Consider the following 21077-nt stretch of genomic DNA (forward strand, 5'->3'; position numbering starts at 1 on the left):
AACACTTCATAGTTCATAGACACACAACCTCTTCCATTAATCCCTATTTCTCTCTCTCTCTCTCTCCCTTCACAAATCATCACTCAAATATGGCTTTAAAAAGCTCTCTCCTTCTCATTCTTCCTCTCATATTTTCCCTTTCTCTCTCTCACCCCACATCAGGTAAACACCATACTCATATTTATGAATAAATTTGTTGGTGTTTTTTTCACTTTTTTTGGTGTTTGGAGCCTCAGGGAATGAGGATTCTTCAAGGCAGAAGGAATTGGTAATTGGGTCAAGGCCGCCACGGTGCTTCAACAAGTGCTTGAATTGCAGGCCATGTGTTGCTGCTTTGGTTATTTCTCAGCGCCATAAAGGGGTTCATAATAATGCTTTTTCTAATTTGGAGGCCGCTCTTCCAGCCCCTAGGGATGATGCCTATTATCTTCTCTCGTGGAAATGTAAGTGTAAAGATAAGTACTTTCAACCTTAGAAACCAAAATAAAGGCTCATTCTCTTCCCATTAGAGATTAATTGGTTTCTTCTTTAAGGGATGAAATCCAATGGAGAGTGCTTGTAAGTACATTATTTAATGCGAATAAGTTAGTTGTTTTGGTTGAATCAGATGGATGGATTATTGTCCATAACTGTCCATTGGACCACTAGACTTTTCTGTCCTTTTCCTTCAAAGAGAATGAACTATTGTTTATGCAATAATCATACCATTTAAGTGTAAGAATCCAAACTCAAACCTACCGCTAGCAAATATTGTCAGTCTTGGCTCATTACATACCACCATTAAGGAGAGATTTCCACTGTTTTCTTATCCAACCAATGTGGGATCTTATATTAAAGCTCAGTTCTAAGTTGAGTCTATCATTGTTTTGTAATCAACTTAGACATGATGAGTATAGCAGCAAGAAAACAATGTTTCTGGTGGACCATGTTCAGGTTTTGTGTATTCAAAGAGACGTACCTTTTCCTCAACAGCAATGAGCCAAATTCAATCCAATGCCTGAGAGCTCTCTAAGAGATATTAAGACAGATCCAAGAGCAAGTGAAGGAGATGATAAAAAGCATAAAATAACTGTCTCCGTCCGACATCTTACCTTAATTTGTCACTGTCGTCTTGTCGATGAGTAACTTCGACTCTGTTTTATTTATAACGATTTCACCAACCTTTAATAAGTTTTGCAAAAGAAAACAACTTTTAGTTATTCTAAACAAGAACAGACCTGCTGTAAGAACAAAGATGGTTTACATTTGGCCACAAGGGCTTCGCTTCCACAAACATACAATATTCTGAATGTAGTAACATTTTATGCAAATGATTCATTAAAATAACAGCTCTCAGCAAAAAGATCCTAAATTTAGTTTCAATAACATTCTGTACAATCCAAGCAGAATTTCCTATGTGGATGTCTTTTTCACTTTTCCATCCTCTTATTTCCAAGGGGTCGGGGTCGGGGTCGGCATAAAGAAAATTAAGCATACACACACAAGCCCTACATACTTCCAGTTTTACATTATTTGCAGCTTAGCCTTTCCGTTTTCTAATTCATAACAGCATATATAACGTTCAGATCATGGCAAAGAGATGCTTCATGAACACCTGCAGCATCGTTGATAAAAGCATCTCATCATGATGAACAGCTGCTTTTGACATTTGCTCCATAGAACCAGTACCAAGCAGGGCTTCAGTTCCCTACACTCTCTGATGGTTTCCAGATTATATTTTCTAGCTTAGCACAGAAATTCTTGTAGAACTACAAGGCCACACAAACAAGAAAATTCAGTTTATTAACAATAAATATATCTAAAGGATTTAGGCCTCCCTGTGTCTTTTTGAGTACCAAGATCTAATTGTATCAAATTACCTTGTGATATTCTAGAGTGTCTCCTGCAGCCTTGCGAACGTCCACCATAAAAAGTGACGGGGCCACTTCATAAATCTATAAACCAGAAGTGAATTTAATAAGCAAATGATTTGAATAGTTTATAAAACCTCGGATTATCAACCATCATGGTTATGAGAGTACCTCCAGCACAGCTGCAAACTGTGAAGCCCTGTGTCCAGTCCTTCTTTCCAACCTTGTCTGTAAAGAAAATTTCAATCAAAATTAAAATTAATATGTAATTCCAAAACCATGTCACAATTTCACTCCTCAAGAGGGAAGAATAACAGTTGCACCTTGAAATTACGTGTGTGGACATTTAAACCCATTGCTTCTGCCACTACTTCAATGGTAGACATTATGAAGTTAGCAGGTTTACGAGAAACAAAACGTGTTTGCCGCTTTATATAGTCCTGTCATGGGAAGGAAAGAATGACAGTGAGGAATGGTAAATCTCAGAATTCCACCAAGTACACATACAATGCAAGATGGATACATTATGGCCTGAAAGGATAAAAGAATAGAGCACTTGACATTCTATGTCAAAGAAGAAAAACATGGCTTGAAACAAGCTAACCTGTCGCCGGTCAAATAATGGTGACAGATTTAATCCTTGAGATAATGTTATCATCTCAAATGCATTCATTATCAACGGACCATCGTCACTTTTTTCTGACTGATCAACTACATATTCATTCTGCAAAATGATAAGTACTGATGAGAGCGAAGAGAATTAATTTAGTACACAAATATGCATGGAAAACAAGCAAAATATTAACAAGATCCAGGAACACAAGCTTTAAACTTGAAGCAAATTAGAAAAGAAGATTGCATTTCATTGCACAAAAAATTCAGTATAGTATGCACCATATAAACCTGTGATCACGTGCAATGAACAACAAGATCAAAAAGCAATTTTAACATAACCGTGAAAGTTAGGCCATTTGTTTCAAACGGAAATACTCTCTGCTGTAAGGAGGGGCGGATTCTGGCAGATTCAGGTAGTGTTCATGGTTGTATGTCTTTGTACACAGAATACAAAGCCCCAACTGTTTTCCTTTTGAAGAGAAGCAAAACCATAATTAGTAATAAAGGAAACAAAAACCAACCTCAATGCCATCAAAAACAGCCCGTACATCATCTAAGTTTACTTCCTCAACTTTTCCTAGTTTAGCAGGCATGTAGTTTCTTCTGAACCATGGGTCTTTTCTGATTTCTTCAATTCGAATCCGCTACATTGCACAAATGAAAACCTATAGTGAAATTTTTTCACGGAATACAACCAGGTATTAAATCCTACATGATGTGGAGAATATTTTTTCTTTATTTAAGATGCTCCATGACAACACCGATGAATGCCAAAATTTTACATAACTCAACCCACCCAACAAGACCAATATTTCCAACACTCAGCAGCATAACCAATACATCATTAAAACCCAAACCCCTACCCTATGATACAAATAAAGGCAGGAAACGCCAAAATAGTACACTAATAAATAATGATTGAACTAGTGGGTTTATGGTGAACCAAAAATCTCAGAATCGGAGAATTGGCAATTAAAATATCTGAAACTGAAAAAACTCACAGTTTTAGGATTCGGATCAAGTATCTTCTGTATCAAGGACTTCACACCAGGTGAAAACCAATAGGGGCAGGAATACTCCGCTGCATTTATCTATGCATCAGAAATGAAGTTGTTAGAAACTTATCATTCACACTTGTGAAAGCACTGAGCAATCATCTTATTTTGACTGAAAAAATCAGTTCAGCAGTGCATGCTTCCACCCATCTCCACAATAGTATGCTATCGTTTGCTTTCAACAAAAACCCTCGTGACTTTTCTTTAGGAACCACCTAAAAGGCCTTGTACCAATGGAGATAATTACTCTCGCTAATATACCCACGATCACTTCCTTTCCTAGCCAATGGGGGATTTTGTTTACACTTTTTTTGACCGTTGGCACCTAAAAGAGCATTTTTGTCTCTCACACAATAGAATTCCCATTTATAAATATGAGATAATCATTCAGTTCTCAGAAACTATGGTGATGTAAAGATTGGAAACAGACCTTCATATTTAGGGTGGGGAGGCCTGACTCTGAAAAAGGAAGATATCCGGCCATTAGTACATAGAGGATGACTCCACATGACCATATATCTGCAGCTGCACCATCATAACCCTGACCACGAAGCACCTGCAAGGAGCAGCTCACATAATGATTTGAAAAACAGAATAATAAAGAAGATAGACATGAGCATATTCCTACATCATTCACAACCTAATGAAACAGACCAATAGAATGGAACACCTACTTAAGAGCATTTTAACAACATACAGTACATGCATCGAGGCAAGGATAGCCTCACATCCTGGACAATCCTTAAAACTGACGAATCATGAGTCTTTAACTTGTACTTATACGTTGACATGGCTTATGAATAATATACCTCAGGCGCAACATAATTAGGAGTTCCACATGTGGTGTGAAGCAGCTCAACACCCTGATTAGAGACAAAGCAAAATAGGTAAGAAAAATGAGTAACGTGCATATAACTATTAACAAAATTTCTATCATTCAAGGCAATTGTCATTCTACAATACTTGTTGAGACACCGCACTCAGTCCGAAGTCAGAAACCTTCAGATTTCCATCAGCATCAAGAAGAAGGTTTTCAGGCTACGACAAGGAAAGATAGCGTTCATTAGGATCACAACTTATGAAATAATTTTTTACCAGAACCGCAAACTATACTCTCTATTTAAAAGTTTTGCACCTTAAGGTCCCTGTGGTATACACCCTTGCTGTGACAATGAGCAACTGCATCTATCAGTTGTTGAAAGTATCGTCTAGACTCAAATTCTGGAATCTTCTTATGAAGAACCTGCGCAGATAAATTATATATAAATATTAATTAGACAGTCCAGATACTTACCAATCGAATATAACAATTATTTTAGACTGGAAAGCCGTACTATTTTATCATATAGTTCACCTCCAGAGACAAACTCAAGAATTATATATATCTTTGTCTGGCTAGCCAATACCTGGAATTTAGGGGGAGATAGGAAAACACAGAGAAAAGGAATATCATAAAAGATCCCAAAAGCAGGAAACTAACTACAGAAAACTCCTACAAGCTATTTGATATTGCCATGAAGACATGAGCGTACCTCATGCAGTCTGACAATATGTGGATGCCTGACAATTTTCATTATTGATATCTCCCTCTTAATCTGAAAGATGATTTACAAAAGAAGAATCAAATTAACAAAATACTTAGAACAGGAAGCAAAGAGCAAGTATCATTATATAAAAGTAATGGCAACATCCTTCTGGACATGAATGTTGTAGGCTTAATGAATTCATGACTTTAATTAGCAGAGGGAAAGCATGCAATTCCTGCCCAATCTCTGAGTTTGTTCAGTTTTTGATTTCTATGTAGTTTTTTCATTCATGAGGAAATACTGGTTATATAGAAGTCGATTTCTAAGAATGGCAGAGCTTAAACCATGGCAAAAGCCTTCACCACATATAGAAAATCATTTGAATATTTCTATGACTTCCTTGTTAAAGTGATAGGCAATGTGAATCTTCAAGTGAGTAGTGAATCCAGGTTCCTTAAGGAAAAGTGGGGTTAAAAATAGATTTCATAATGTTCAGTTGACCCAAAACAAAGAGAAGATGCCCAACAAGCCCAGATAGCAAGTGCATGTCCCGATCTGTTATGTGAATAGGACAATAATACTCATTAGGCAGCACTTGGACATTCAATTCTTCCCGACATGTAAGAAGAATTTAGTGAAGTACCTGTTCTACCATTTTGTGTTTGAGAATGCTACTTTTGGCCATAACTTTCATGGCCACACCCTCCCCCGTCTCCGTGTTACATGCAAACTTAACCTTGGCAAACGTTCCTTCGCCGACAGTCCGCCCCATCTCATACTTCCCAATTTTTCGAGATACCCGCTTCATGATCGCATTTCCCAGAAGAAAACAAACTCCGCGATAGTTCTCAACTACGAAACAGAATAGTTATAAGCACCCAACATGACCCAAAAAAAAAAAAATCAATCCATTCAATTCAAAAAGAGCATCAAATATGAAAAAGAAGTCCTCAGTTATTCTATTCCAAAACTCAAATCAGCGTGAATTGAACGGTCGAGGCTAAAATGGAATTCGAATAACACACATCAGCTTGAGTCAAGAACCACAGTTATCAAATTCGCATCATTATTCCACTACGACGCAATCAAGTTATCTTCATGCTCAGGATCTCAGTATTCCTAATATTCTTCCTATTTTCAGCATAGATACCCAAAATTCAAAAGATTCGCACGGAAATTGATCACAGCCAACCGACACAAGGATCTGAAAGATAGGGAGCAAAACCTTGGGATTGCGAAATAATCTTGGAACTAATCCATTTCCGTTTCCGTACGAGTCTCGTCTAGAATTTATTCGCTAATTCGAACCAAAATGTGAGAAGCAGCTTAAAGAACAACAGGTGGGGAAAGTAAGTAACTACGAATATTCGGGTGAGATACTTACCGGAATTTCACCAATCACCGGCGGAGGAGCAGAAAAATATTGAAAAACGGTGCAATCAGGGAAGCACGAAAATAATGGCTTTGGTATAAAATGGTGGGCTTTCTTAGAGGTGGAAACCAGATAAATGAGATGTGCACTACGTACGTGTCAATCCATACCCGCAAGCGGCAAATTGCGCCCCACTCCCGCGAGTTCTGTCTTTTGCACGTTTTAAAAATGTGAGCTCCTACTCTAATTCAGAATTATAGTATTTTATTAATATATTTTTAAAACTATTTATTTAATTTAATGTTACATTTATTTATATATTGAAAATTATAACTCTCCATTTAATTTTGAAACTATATAAAAGCCGTCTACATTATTATTTAGGGCATGACTCTGATACCATGTTAGATGAACACGACTCTCCACAATAGTATGATATTGTCCACATTCGAGGATTTGCCAATATATTGACACAGCTAAGTTTAGGGCATGACTCTGATACCAGCATGACTCTGATACCATGTTAGATGAACACGACTCTCCACAATAGTATGACATTGTCCACATTCGAGGATTTGCCAATATATTGACACAGCTAAGTTTAGGGCATGACTCTGATACCATGTTAGATGAACACGACTCTCCACAATAGTATGATATTGTCCACATTCGAGGATTTGCCAATATATTGACACAGCTAAGTTTAGGGCATGACTCTGATACCATGTTAGATGAACACGACTCTCCACAACTCTGATACCATGTTAGATGAACACGACTCTCCACAATGGTATGATATTGTCCACTTTGAGCATAAGCTCTCATGGCTTTGCTTAAAAGGCCTCATGCCAATGGAGTTAGTATTCCTCACTAATAAATCCATGATCATTCCCTAAATTAGCCGATGTGGGACTTTCATCATCCAACAATAACATCGTACTGTTTAATATGCATGTCATGGTGTCAAGTGTCACAATTGCACTTTCGTGGCAACATGATAGTGATTACGCGAAGTCAACTGTATGAGATTTGAACTGTGATGTCTCACATTGGTTGAGAATGAGAACAAACTATCATTTATAAGGGTGTGAAAATCTTTCCCTAACAGACGCATTTTAAAGCTTTGAGGGAAAGTACGAAAGGGAATGCCAAAAGAGGACAATATTTGGTAGTGGTGGATTTAGGTCGTTACAATGGTATAAGAGCCAGACACCGGACGATGTGTCAGCCTTCTCAATGTTTCCTGAAAGGGGATAGACATGAGGCAGTGTGTCAGTAAGGACACTGGGCCTCGAAGGGGGGTGGATTGTGATGTCTCACATTAGTTGGGGGAAGAGAACAAACCACCATATATAAGGGGTAGAAACCTTCACCTATCAAACACGTTTTAAAGCCTTCAAGCGGTGTGTCAGTAAGGACGTTGAGCCGTTATACAAACTTCGTAGATAATATTGACTTACGATTGAGTCTCGAATAGTTTGAGAAAAACGTTATTGTTAAAAAAAGTATTATAAATTAAAAGCAAAGCCAACCACGCCACAACTTTAATAGTATATAAAAGAGAAAAGAATTAGACGGGACATAGAAACAACGATGGTGGGGTCCATTGGAGAGACTCTTAGTTCTGATTGGAAGTGAAAAAGGCGATGAAAAAATGAACGGCCATTAGTAAGCTGAGGTTCGTAAATTGACGACGACAACGTGCCAGAATTTAATAATAATTAATAATTTTCTGTCACTTTGTTCCATATTTGGCAAGAATAAAATAAAATTGAAATCAATTTTATAACCTCTCGGGTGGCTGACAATTATTATTTTTCTTCTGATTTTGGAATATTATATATTAAGAAAGAGAGAGGAAAAATAGAAAATTAAATACATGGCTCACACTTCACTATTTAATTTAATTTTAAAATTTAAACATTATCGATCATAGTATTTTAATTTTCATTTATTTTGCTACATTTAATTTCGAAATGTTATTTTTTTGTCATAAATACAAAAATAAAATAATATCTAAACCTAATTTTAATGCATTTTTCTATCTATTTTATTTTGGTATTTTTAACTATTGATTATTTTAATTCTTAAATAATTAAATATTTTTGTGTAAAATTTATTACAAAAAGAAAATATATCGAGGTATTCTTTTTTGTAAAATAAATACCATAAAATTCCAGCCGCCGATATCATTGACGAGGTACGGAGGACACACTTCGCCGTCATCATTAACAAACAAAATATGAAATTACAATAATACCCCTATATTGGCATTTTTTGACATTTTCTAATGGATTCACGATTCACCGTTGAATCAAGCCGTGGAGTCCACCCATGACCGCAACCTTTCCTCTGGACTTGGCCATGTGGGCCACCGAAAAGCAACATCCAGTCACTCATGGGCGAGAGTGGTAGAAATGTAAATATAGAAAGCATGAGGCCTTTTTAGCAATGGAAAGTGAAATCCAACTGTCGTTGGAAAGATTGGGGATGTAGTTGTCTTGGCCACGTGACTGATTTAACAAGGGTCGTTAAAAATCTGACACGTAACCAATCAACAGTAATCTTAGATTCCGACTCCCGTGACGTGTTCTTCTTAGTGGGTCCCATATTCTCGAAATAGATTTTTTTCCATGTTCTTTAGATTAAAATAAATGGTGCGGTTGCTTTGAACCAAATAGTCGGGGTGGACACCCAAATAAAAACCTGGTGGTCCGGTACGCGGTTTTCTTAGTGTCATGTGATATTGCTAACGTCTCTTCCCCAATTGTCTTATAAAAATCTCCCGCTGCCGCCATAGGTCAGACCTCAAGGAACTACACACGGCGTCCATACTTCCAGAACAATGCTTCTGAGAAGTGCTTCGACTCCCCTTCTCAATTCATGGTTACACCATTCCAGAGATTCATCTGTAGAGACCGGGATTGTGCACCACATCCCAAAATCGAGTTCCATTGTCCTCTCTGGCTCGCCTAGTTGCTTATCTCCGATAATTGACGATTCTCCCCGGAGGATTACTCGGGCGCTTTCCGAGACAGATCTTCGGGACCTGTCCGTGTCTAGGACGAAACCCTTTAGCAGAACTCTGAGTGGGTTTTCTGAGTTGGCCGAAGAGACAGATGCAGTACGGTTTAACCCCTCCGAAATCACGTCTTTGAGCTGTGGGTCGATTTCGGAAACGGGAGATGCGGATGGTAGGTTTGTTAATGTTCTGGTTGGAGGTGGAGTTGGTGGTAGTGGTGGATGTATCCATGGCGGCGGCGGATCCGACGGTGGCGATGATGGGAGTTTTGGGTTTGGGGATTCGAATCATGGGAATGAGAGTACGGATCTGTACTATCAGAAAATGATCGAGGCAAATCCTGGGAATTCAATGCTTTTGAGCAATTATGCTCGCTTCTTGAAAGAGGTAAATATATGATCGAAGAATAAATGTTGTTCAATTTCAAACATTCGTACTATTTTTTTTGTATTTATGATTACTTGTTTCGGGTATTAGGTTCGTGGGGATCTTGTGAAAGCTCAAGAGTATTGTGGGAGAGCAATTTTGAGCAATCCGGGTGATGGTAATGTATTGTCCATGTACGCTGACTTGATATGGGAAACTCAAAAGGACTCTCCAAGAGCCGAGAGTTATCATAATCAGGCTGTTAAAGCTGCCCCTGAAGACTGGTAAGCTTTTGGATTTGATGATGAGATTCTTACTGTGGTTGTTTAATGGCATATTCATTGATTGCTTTTATGGTAGCAGTTATGTTCTAGCATCTTACGCACGCTTCCTTTGGGATGCTGAAGAAGAGGAAGAAGAGGAAGAAGAGGAAGAAGAAGAAGAGAGTCTTAGAGAAGAACCAGCAACGAGGTTCTTCCAAGGAGTTCACCCTCCGCCGCCTATTGCTGCTGCTTCTTAGTTATTTCTTAGACTTCTTTTGGCTTCATTTCTTTTGTGCTATAGCTTCGAAGATAACAGCTCTAGACCCTGTTTATATTCCCTTCTTGGCCTTAGTATTGGAATCATCAATAGATATTGAGTTTCCCCCTACGGAGTGAAAGTTGTAGAAAGGAAATAAGATATATGTTAGCTTAATACTTTGCGAGTACTCTATTATCTGTTGTTACCGTGCTGAAGCTACTACAAATGATTTCTAGTGCTGCATTTGTTGATCCCGAGGGAAACGAGTGTCAGCGTTCTTGCTGGCACACTACCCTGTGTCCACCCTTTTGGGGTTCAACGTCCTCTCTGACATATCACCTCCTTTTCCTCACAAGCTTCCCCTCGAAGTTTTAAAAATGTGTCTGCTAGAGAGAGGTTTCCACACTCTTGTAAAGAATGCTTCGTTCTCTTCTCCAATCAATGTGGCCACACCCTTATAAATAATGTTTCGTTCCCCTCTCCAACCGATGTGTCCACACCCTTATAAAGAAAGATTTGTTCCCTTCTCCAACCGATGTTGCCACACATTTATAAAGAATGCTTCGTCCTTTTTTCCAACTGGGGTGGGATTTCCTAGTTACTTTCTTTGTCAGTTTCTTCTTCATGTCTTCCTATTAGGTTTGCTTTTTTCAACAGTCGAACATGGTGGATGGTGGTGGTGGTTCGAATGTTTGACCTTTTATCTTGTCTGCTTGCTGTTGAAGATCGTCCAAGTATCCCCTATCCAGACAATTTGGATAAGACAACGATTTATTAGCTTGTAGTACCACTATGGCGAACTGCTGTTAACAGGGTACTAAGTAATTTATGGAGTTTGGTTCAACTTCAAAGGATCCAAAACCAGCCTAGAACAGAGCCAACGACCAACCCAACGCCCAGGAACACAACCATGACAGTGGCAGATAACTCTGCCTCAGTACTGATCATGATGGCACTTGCCAGTTCGGTTTTCAGCCACCTTGGTTGTAGTTGATCTCTCATACTAGCTTTTTCACCTTCCATTTTCATGTTCAAGCGTTTTTCTGGGTTGTGCTGTTATTGGGAATTTGAAATTATTCAAAGCTTAGGCTAAGCAGCACTGCCACTGAGGTTGCCAAGATTGGTGGCTGTAATTTGTAGACTGTTTGAGCTTTTTGAATGTTTATCACCATTAAAAACACCTTCCCCCAGTCACCACCATGGGAGGGACTCTTCTTTGAAGCTCTTTACTGAAACGACTGGCAGCTCAGTTTGTTTGGATCGCAGATGATTGATGGGATGAACTTGGAACCAATATGACTCATGAAAGTAGAGCTTTGTGGGGGAATATCGCAGCTTTCGTGATGTATATTTTCTTTATTGTATTTTGTAGAGGATGATGTTTCAGTAAAATCATGTCTAGGTTTGAAAAATTAGAAATGTCTCAAAATACACTGTAAGAAGATGCGACAAGTCGTCAATTCTTCTTATACAGAGTTATATATTATCTAAGCCGTTGTGTTGTTTTTTTTGCTTATAGTACATTGCTTTCTTCATTTATTTCAAATCTTGCTTTCAAACTCTTTTTCTAAGTCTGTTGTCGTTTTCTAAAACCTTCTTCTTAAAGCAGGGTCTGAGGTTTGGGTATAAGTCGTCAGACTGAATGTGACATGATTTTGAGTTGGCTGACTCACTCGAGAGAGAATGCTGCACAATCACTTACAAACGTCCTTTAAGAGTACGATTATGACACTCGTGTTGACAGGTTCAATTACACATTACACACTTAATTTGATTTCATACGATTTAAATAGTTCAGGTTTCATATTTGTTTATACAAACTACAACAACATGATATCAAGATGATTCGTTAAAAATCAAAGGAAAATAGAAACTTTGTACCTAGTTAGAAGATGGGCGAGATATTTAGTCACGTGTGCATCCAATCTAATATGATTCTTACTTCAATTCCTTTAAAGCGAGTAGCTCTTCTAAATACGATATCGTGTGACGACGCTTCAGAGAAAGCGGTGTTTTCGTGTAAGATGGCTATAGTTTTAACGCTCTCATGTCAATCTAAACACAATTAAGAAAGTAATTGAACGACATACGATTATTTACTTTGACATTTTACGACAAGTCGTTTGAAGAAGTAATAAAAGGAAGGTTGACATGATTGCGGCTTATGGGCTCGCAGTCGTCGCCACTAAGTCCAGTTGACATATTTCCAAAGAGTAAAAAGGAGCGAAAAACAGTCGACGGTGCTCTTACTACCAGTCGCCGACGCTGAAGCCGGACCGCGTGTGTTGGAGGAAACATGGAGAGGGCTGAGGGAGGAACGTCGTCGACACCATACGGCGGTGGAGGAGTTGGAGGGAAAGTTCGTAAGCCAAACACAAGAAAGCCGCCGCCTTCTCCTTACGCTCGGCCAGTGCATAACCAATCGCAGAGGCGTTGGCTTTCGAAGCTCGTTGATCCGGCCTACCGGCTCATTACCGGCGGCGCCACCCGATTGCTTCCATATTTGTTCCCGAAACCACTGCCCTCTAATGCCCTTCCATCTCCTGGAGACGAAGATCAAGGTCATTTGCGCCCTCCCCAAATCTTCTCTACTGCTTGGGTTTTGGACATCGCATTATCTTGGTTGAAATCATTATCCTTTTTATACTCTCTATTTTAATTTTAGGCATTTTAGGAAATTGATGGCTTTTATGTTCCTAGTTAACTGACTGGTGAGGTTTCTAATTTTTTCCCCTTCGTTAGCATCTTTCTGCATTTGCAACGTAAAATTTCTAATTGTTACCATGCTGTTTGCATATATCTAGTAGACATTGTTTACATCAGACTCCAGAGATGTTATTATTGGTTTGTTTTGTACATTCTCTAGTAAGATTAGTTGTTGATGTTAATTCTTTTTGAGCAGATAAAGTGGAGGTAGAGGTGGAGGATAACGTCTCTGGAGAAGAACCCCAAAATGTAAATGTAGCTCTTTTTTGTTATTTTGTTACATTTTTGCTGTGATGCCGTCTTATGAATGAGTATCAGGGTATTGTTTTGATAACAGACAAATGAACAGTCAATATCCAAAAATGCTTACTGGGGTTTTATCAAAATGAGATAGAAGTCAATCGAAATAAAAGACATAGGGCAAGGGTTAACCACTCTTAACAGTCACTTTTTGCTGGTGACCGTACTTTGATTGGTTTGTAGCTTAGAAGTTTATTACTGTTTTGGCCTTGTGAGTGCGCTCATGCTTGTCTTCCAGCTGAAGTTATTGATCTTCCATTAAACTTTGATGTTCAGTCAGATGTTGTTGATATTTGTTTTCTGCAAGAAATCTGACTCTTTACTAGTTTAAATTTTATTTACCAGGTGTAGTTTTTTTCTCTTGTTTCACTTTTCTGTACAGCAATATTCTTATCCTGGTCCTTATGGCTTGGAGTTACAAAATCACATTGCTTGTCCAAACTTTTTGGTTAACACCCACGGAATGATTTCCTATGTCCTGTTTTTGTTTTTATTTCATTCTATTTTACACTTTTACTTTTAATTTGAAAAATTATATGCATGCAATAATGTGATTCATCAACATACAGCCTGGTTCATTTCTTGCAGAAAGGGGTTTCTACCTTAGTTGGATTACCTGGTTCTAGTGGAGAGGCAAATAGATCAGAGAACGATTCTGATTTTAATGGCTGCCAAAAGGACAAAGAAAATAATGCATTAGGCGGGAATGGAAAAATTGATGTTGAAAAATGGATACAAGGAAAAACATTTTCGAGGTAACTTGCAGAGTTTGACTATTTTGTTTGTTCTATCAACGAAGTGGTGTGTCATTTACTGTCTAAGAAACATGGACACGGACACAATCCAACATGATATTGATGTAGATATGATGACTCATTTACTAACAAATTTAGACAGAGACATGATGAGGACTTGTTTGGTAAAATATCCATTTTCTGATTATATTTGAACAGATCTCAATAATTTTCAGACAGAAAGTGTATTTTAATTTTACAATATTGGTGTTTGGAAGAAATTGAAGAAGCCAATCCCAACACATGCTTGACTAGTATCTGAGTTGTCCACAACACGTGAAACCAAAACATGATCCCTAAACTATATAGTGTGTTCATCTTCAACTTTGTCATCACAGACTTCAGTTGAAGTGTTTCGTCTCGTTGAAATGCAACTGGACGAAACATTATTGTGAAGCAACTTATTTTATTCATAATTCCATGGTGGTAGTACTTTCCTCTGCTATGAATAAATAGGTTATTTGCATCCAAGGGATAGTCAAATGTCCATATATAGCAGTGTCAGTAGTCTCGATAATTTCATTTGTAACCATATTTAACAGCATTGCCTCTGTGTCTAAACTGGTAATGGTGCAATGCCTTATGTCCAAGGGTAGTCAAGCGTCCAATATTGGTGTTCTACCATATGCTGGTAGTGGCGCAATGTCTGTAGTCTCTTTTGATCCTCTTAAACATTTTCCACGGCCACATAGCCAGTTTGAGTACTGGATTTCTCTAAATTGGTTGATATACTATGCAGGGATGAAGTGAGTCGTTTATTAGTGGTACTACAATCAAGGGCTCTTGAACCTTCTAATAAAGTGGAAGACAATACATTTTCTCCACAGAGCATTGAAAAACAAGTTGAGCAGCTATCTACTGCAAATAGAGTTCTTGAAATGCCTCGTGAAGGAAAGCAAGAAGAATTGGAGAGAGCTACGTGGGGAAACTTAACTCCTCATCCACATTCATTGGTCAGTAGGGTGAATCCTTGAGTAGTTTCTATAGAAAGTAAATATTTCCTGGCTGTTATGAACTCAGAACTTCTTTTACACATTAGTGCGGACTGTAGGATTATTTCTGCCATTTTCACGATAGCTTATGTTCCTTTTATAGGTTTTATTAGGCCATGCTAGTATTTAGCGATTGTGTGTAATGCTGTTCCATAGACAGTGTTCTTTTTCTACATATATGTCTATACACACGCACACAAATTTGAAGATCAAAAAATCATCCTAGGTAACTTATTTCTGTACTCATTAATAGTATAATGTATTAAACATCAAGGAGACCGGTTCCAGTATTGGGATGGTCAAAAACTAGATCAAATTGAATGCCTTATTCATTGCTACACGATTACTATGTTTTTCATATTTATAGTTATATTCAAGTTATTGTTTTAGGACTCTTCTTATTACTAAGTAATTAAATTATGTAGAAGATATCTGAAAAATCAAATTGTAAAACTAGTGCTGATGAGACATTCATTAATCAAATCAGTAAAATGAATTATCTCTGTTAGAAATATGGTAAATTTGGTTAATGTTGGAAAATCAATAGGAAATTAAGATGTTAAAAGCTCTAGGATTGGGATTTGTACAAGAATCTACAAATTTTCATTGCCAAAGTTTTCAATTTTTGTTCACTGTTTAGAGCTTGCTATTCAAGTGTTTCTGCCTCTAATAATTCAGCATTGGGTGTACTTTAGCAGAAACTAAGAGAAGTTGGAGCATCACCTGTGGATATTGCAAGAGTATACATGAGCAACCAAAAATCTGAACCAGGCTTAGCTTCGGACAAGATGCCAGATGATGAAAAGGCTTTGCGTCATGGTGATCATCAAATGCCTAAGCCTTTTATTCCATCAATGTCCCCCAATCCTTCAACTTGTTGGCCTGGTGCCATGTCAGAAAGTCAACGTGGTTATGTAACTCCAAGAAGTCAAAGAGGTAGATTTGGTCTTCATAATTTCCCTCGGACTCCATATTCTAGGAGTATCTTTTCAATGTCCAAATCCAAGTCTAAGGTATATAGAAACGGTCTTCAATTCCATTTTTTTTGGGTTATGACCTAGTGTATGTAACCAGACCATATGATTAACCATTCCTTTACATGTTAACAGCTAACTCAGTTGCAAGGAGATGACCAAAAGTTTGTGAATACACCATCACCTCTCTGGCGGAGGTCACGATCTCCAGCTTATTCCATGGTAATTTCTTTTATCATTAAGCGCTCAATGACTAAAAGCCAATAATAGGACCACAGGAACTCTTGTTGAGAAGTTCTTTTGTAGCATGTATATTGAGCTTCTGTACAGAACAAATTTGCGTCCATAATGAGTAGCCATTTTAAGGTAGTATAAAAGCTGATCATTTTAACGAGACGAATAAAAGCTGAAATATTATGGAGAACTGTAGTATACTTTTTGTGCATGTTTATTACAGGGTAGAGCTAGAAACTTCTGTAGGGGGAGGGCAAAATTTTACACTTTAACTTCCAAAATACGCTATTTTAATTTTGAAAATTCCAAAGGCAAGTTATAGGAAAAACTATTAACTTAAAAAACTTAGTGGTTTTATGTATGTATGGCTCCCGTATTGAGCATGTCATTTATGTGTTATTGACCCTTCAACCTTTACTTTGACCGAAATATTCAGTTATCCTTGATCTTTTGTTTATTTCATCCGCTTTCTGGTAGGATGTACATTGAGCTTGCGGTTTATCCATTACCTTGGTGCCTCTATGAAAATGTGGCTATGGTTGTTGCTGTTGTGCTGCCTTGTCAAGCCCAATTATAATTCTTTTGCCATAACCCTGATATAAACAAGTTAGATTTATGATTTTTCATCCAAACTAGAACTTAACGGATTAGCTGCAAGAGTTTCCTTATCTATGGTGCCTATAGGTGGTTGCTTAATTTTTAATTATTGAGAAACTCATTCCAGGACGAGCTTTTAGTTCAGTTTGTAGTGTTTAAGTGTCTGATTGTACGTTAAGTTCTGAATGCAACTTTCGATATTGAATATTGCATTAATGCTTCCTGAGCATTATCCGCTGCTGGTTCTTATTAGCGGTTTGCATTTGTAGTGTGCCAAGCTCAAGTTCCTTCCGGTTACTTCTATCATTATTATTTTTTCTGCTTGTCTATATAGATGACTTCAAGCAAGGATCCATTGGATGAGGCAACTGGTTCCATTGGACTGACTTCTAGCCTTCAGCATAAGACATCTGCAGTTACTAATTCCAGACGATCTGCTTACTTTTATCCACCTCAACAACCAGAGATGGAAGTAGAGAACAATATTTCGGAAGCAATTTTCCCTGATATGAAGAAGAATCTAGAACGTGGAGGAGCAAGCACCATTCCTCTTTCACAATCAGTGGGAATCAACAACTCCGAGTCGAGTCTACCGACTCTCCGTCCACAGTCCAGTCAGGTTGCTAGGACAATCCTAGAGCATATTACTAGAAACCCACCTACTCCTAAAGAAAAGACTGAAGAGTTAAAGAGAGCAATTGACTGGAAGAAAACCCCATCTTCCAATGTACTATCGGTCAAGCCAAATGAAACCAGTAGTTTGGCCGTGGACATAGATTCTCACCAAAAAGCAAACCAAGTAGATCAGAACTGTCACCCCCAATTGAGCGATAAGGGGAAAACCATGTCCACGGTTCTTCCAAAGGAGGGTGCTGGCAGAAATCCTGATGCTGCAAACCAGAATCCTTACTGTCTGAAGTTTAGGCTTAGCAATGCTGAATCAAAACACAAGGATGATGCAGGCTTAAATATTGGTAGCTCCTCGCCTAAGGTATCACTGCAACTTTGTAATTGGTTTTAGTTATTTAAATGTATTACTGACCGACTTACAGATTCTTCTTGTGTATGTATTTTGAAAGCATATGCTTGAAGAGTTCTTAATTTCTTGTTGAATTTATGGGCAGGCTGTTCCCAAGATCTTTCGAGCTCTTGGATCCGAAGTGGGGACTCAAATCAAGCATTCCCCCTCTCTTGGAGGTAAACCTATTTTTCCATCCATTACGATCAACAAGCCCGAGTCAAAATGGGCATTTTCTTCCGACAGTGGTTCAGCATTTACTTTCCCTGTTTCGGGAGCATCCTCAGGAATGCTCTCAGAACCACCAACACCATCTATCTTTCCATCAACCAGCCTTGGGGGAGGTCAGCCTCTGTTATTTAAGCCTGAGACTCCAGTTCCTTCATACAGTTTTGATTCAAAGAAGACCAGCCCTAGCCTTGTTTTTTCATTCCCTTCAATAAACAGCGATACAATCGGCCCTGAAGCCTCAAATATTAAGTTTAGCTTTGGATCCGATGATCATACGAGACTTTCCTTCGGTTCTGTTGGGAAAGATGCAGTTTGTTGCTAACTGGTTAGACTTCTGAAGTATAGTTTTGAGTGGAATGACCCCAAGAATTGCCAAAACGGGGTTAGAAACTAGTGCCAAATACCCTAGTGTTTATAAACAAATAGGAAATTGCAAATTCAATCATAAACAGTAAACAGCCTCAGTGGCAGTTGATGGCTTTATGCATATGTTCCATTCCATTCATGACTCTTATCAGGGCAATGCTTTAGTTTCCTGTACATTAGTTTGGATTTGATCAAGCTGTCACATCATTAAGTAAGAACACGATTCCTCATTTAAGTTTGCTTGGTTTGATGTTTGAAGCAGGCAGAGTAGTTTCACCACATGTGAAGAGTTTGATGCAGATTCCCAAAGAATTCCAGAAAAATCTGGGAAAAGGGAATGGGATACCTACCTACATCCTAATTCTTCCTACGCATGAAAGAAAGAAGTAGATATCTGAATAGATGACAGGGTAGTAGGGAAGGGCATAGGACAAGAACAGGTCCACGTGGTCAGGCTCCAAATCACAAGTGGAGGAACAGGTTGTGGTAGCCAGAGAGAGGGACTCACATGTGTTGCTCTAAATTTTGCATGTAACGAGGAAGTCATTCCATCCTATCACAGGTAAAAGATGAGATAAACTCGAATGGTGGTGGGGCGGGCGGGCGGGGGAGGCCCCCCCCATCCCCCATTTTGAAGCATCATCAAAGTTGGGAATGTGGTAGAATGAGGAGGAAACAAAGACAACCCTTCAGCCTGATGAAGATTTGAAGAGAGAGATAGAAAGGTCCAAGAAGAAAAGTGAGTGGGTGAGTGCGGAAGGGGGGGGGGGGGTCTTGTGTCTGACTGTGTGGGGAAGAAGAAAGTCAGAGAGATTGAAATGAGATAGGAAGTGAAATGAATGCGTAGCAGACACGAGTGTGACGTTTCAGATTCTAAATGTCAGTAAAGTTTTTGTGAAGATGTGAGGGTGGTAGTGCCGGTGCTGCTGCTGCAGCGCCCAGTGGCAGCGGCCGTATGACTTCCACTCACCACCGCTACCTCTGCTCCTGCTCCTGCTCCTGCTCCTGCTCCACTCTATACTCCTTTTTCTCATGTCTTTTTCCAACTGAATGAATGAATTTATTATTATTGCTTCTTTACTTCTTTCTTTTGACAACTTGTAATCAATCTCTCCATCCCTAACATTCATTTCCAACCACTTGAAGATCCCCATGACATTCCATCATTTTTATTTCTCTCTCTCTCCTTATAATTTAATGTTTAATTAATTATATTTATTATTCATCCCACTCTTGTGCTTTAATTTTAGTACTAAAAAAATTTCATGAGACCAATTTCTTTGATTCTTGATTTTTTTTATATCTATTTTGAAAAATAGTCAAATTATTTTCTTTTTGTAAAAATAGCTAAATTCAAAAAAAGGGGTTTTTTTTTTTTTTTTTTAATTTAAAAAATGGACCAAAATACCCCATTTATAGAGATTTGAAAAACTTTAAAAGAAAAAAAAAATAGTAAAGTAAAGTTGTGTCCACGTCAACAAAAACCGATAACTTTTTGACAAAGTTATAGTCAAAAGATTAGATGTTCGAATTTCTCATCCCATGCATTATTAAACTCGAAAAGAAAAACTAATATCATAATTAAGTTTGATGTATTGGACCCGACACAAAAGAAAGCATATTAATTTAGAACATTTTGGTTCGGGAAACAATCATGTTTAGGCAGTCAATGGTTTGAATAAAATGAAATGATGCATTTGATTTTGGATCTGAAAAAGATTGATCTTTTATGGTAGCTTTAGTTAGTGGTTCTTTGTTTATTTTTTATTTTTTATTTTTTTCCTTTTGATTAATATCTGTTATGTAAAATTAAGAAATATTTGAAAAGGGGATTGAAATAGCATACGGTGGTCCTCATCTACTTTTGTTTTTGACAGTGGTGGTGCCTAATTATGGCCATAGCTGCTTCCTCTCTATGCTATCTCTGCTTCGACACTCCAAATCTTTTCTTAGATAACTTGCTTTTTGTGTCTCTAAAGGAAACACCTTTGCTTTCCCCCTCTTTTCCCTTTCCTTCTCTCTTTCCTTCCCCGTCCGGTAACCGTTCAACTCCACCGCTAACAAATATTATCCTCTTTAAACTTTTCCTTTCAAACTTCCCTTATAAAAAATGCTTCATTCCCCTTTCCAACTGACGTGAGAGTGCATGACATGCTTATCATAATCTATTAGCCTAAACGAGCGTGAGAGTCGTGTCGAATGATCGTCATGGATTAGTAGATAACCCCACAAAGCTATATGTGGAAGGAATTCCATCTCCCTTCATTCCCTTTATAATGTACTTTGATTTGGAACAACTGTGAAGGAAAGGAAAAGAATCTGATACTAGCAAACCACCAAGGAAGTACAAGAATCATACCCCTTATCATCGATCATCGACCAAGAATTCAGATGTTCAAGTTCCTCGACTAATCCTAAACTAAAAAGGGTTCGTTCATAAAATTACACTCCATAACATAAGGTTTAGATTAGAGGTTTAAGTGATGCCAAAAGCGTCATTTTCTTGTGACGATTCACTTCATATGAGGATATCAATA

The 21077-nt window shown here is 38.1% G+C and overlaps 4 protein-coding genes across 9 annotated transcripts; 3 read left to right on the forward strand and 1 right to left on the reverse strand.

The window, feature by feature from the left end:
• LOC111485317 (EPIDERMAL PATTERNING FACTOR-like protein 8) lies at positions 1-644 on the forward strand. The gene is made up of 2 exons (XM_023132148.1): positions 1-162; positions 237-644. Exons 1-2 carry the CDS (start codon positions 90-92, stop codon positions 473-475), a joined length of 312 nt encoding a protein of 103 aa, XP_022987916.1. The 5' UTR covers positions 1-89; the 3' UTR covers positions 476-644.
• Positions 645-1225: 581 nt separating this feature from the next.
• On the reverse strand, positions 1226-6563 carry LOC111485187 (CBL-interacting serine/threonine-protein kinase 24). 4 transcript variants are annotated; one of them, XM_023131951.1, is made up of 16 exons: positions 6431-6526; positions 6070-6250; positions 5690-5898; positions 5053-5115; positions 4855-4926; positions 4656-4763; positions 4484-4558; positions 4330-4383; positions 3951-4076; positions 3467-3556; positions 2987-3109; positions 2455-2574; positions 2174-2290; positions 2022-2078; positions 1860-1934; positions 1226-1748 (listed from the first exon to the last, which is right to left on the reverse strand). In XM_023131951.1, the coding sequence occupies exons 2-16, from the start codon at positions 6071-6073 to the stop codon at positions 1680-1682; spliced, it is 1362 nt and encodes a 453-aa protein (XP_022987719.1). In that variant the 5' UTR covers positions 6074-6250; positions 6431-6526; the 3' UTR covers positions 1226-1679. The 4 variants fall into 4 exon arrangements, with proteins under 4 accessions (XP_022987719.1, XP_022987721.1, XP_022987720.1 ...); XM_023131953.1 differs by lacking the exon at positions 6070-6250 and adding an exon at positions 6272-6343 and having other exon boundaries at positions 6431-6525; XM_023131952.1 differs by lacking the exon at positions 6070-6250 and having other exon boundaries at positions 6431-6563.
• Positions 6564-9192: 2629 nt separating this feature from the next.
• LOC111485244 lies at positions 9193-10579 on the forward strand. Of its 2 annotated transcripts, none has more exons than XM_023132040.1 (3): positions 9193-9827; positions 9918-10090; positions 10167-10579. In XM_023132040.1, the coding sequence occupies exons 1-3, from the start codon at positions 9264-9266 to the stop codon at positions 10324-10326; spliced, it is 897 nt and encodes a 298-aa protein (XP_022987808.1). In that variant the 5' UTR covers positions 9193-9263; the 3' UTR covers positions 10327-10579. The 2 variants fall into 2 exon arrangements, with proteins under 2 accessions (XP_022987808.1, XP_022987809.1); XM_023132041.1 differs by having other exon boundaries at positions 9194-9827; positions 10170-10579.
• A 1868-nt stretch (positions 10580-12447) lies between these two features.
• On the forward strand, positions 12448-19720 carry LOC111485124 (nuclear pore complex protein NUP1-like). Of its 2 annotated transcripts, XM_023131856.1 has the most exons (9): positions 12448-12889; positions 13231-13283; positions 13923-14089; positions 14868-15081; positions 15819-16133; positions 16230-16316; positions 17260-17916; positions 18050-18122; positions 18803-19720. In XM_023131856.1, exons 1-9 carry the CDS (start codon positions 12625-12627, stop codon positions 18928-18930), a joined length of 1959 nt encoding a protein of 652 aa, XP_022987624.1. In that variant the 5' UTR covers positions 12448-12624; the 3' UTR covers positions 18931-19720. The 2 variants fall into 2 exon arrangements, with proteins under 2 accessions (XP_022987624.1, XP_022987623.1); XM_023131855.1 differs by lacking the exon at positions 18803-19720 and having other exon boundaries at positions 12467-12889; positions 18050-18697.
• Positions 19721-21077: the final 1357 nt, after the last annotated feature.

This window comes from Cucurbita maxima, unplaced genomic scaffold, assembly GCF_002738345.1.
Source record: "Cucurbita maxima cultivar Rimu unplaced genomic scaffold, Cmax_1.0 Cma_Scf00010, whole genome shotgun sequence".
NCBI classification, from domain to species: domain Eukaryota; kingdom Viridiplantae; phylum Streptophyta; class Magnoliopsida; order Cucurbitales; family Cucurbitaceae; genus Cucurbita; species Cucurbita maxima.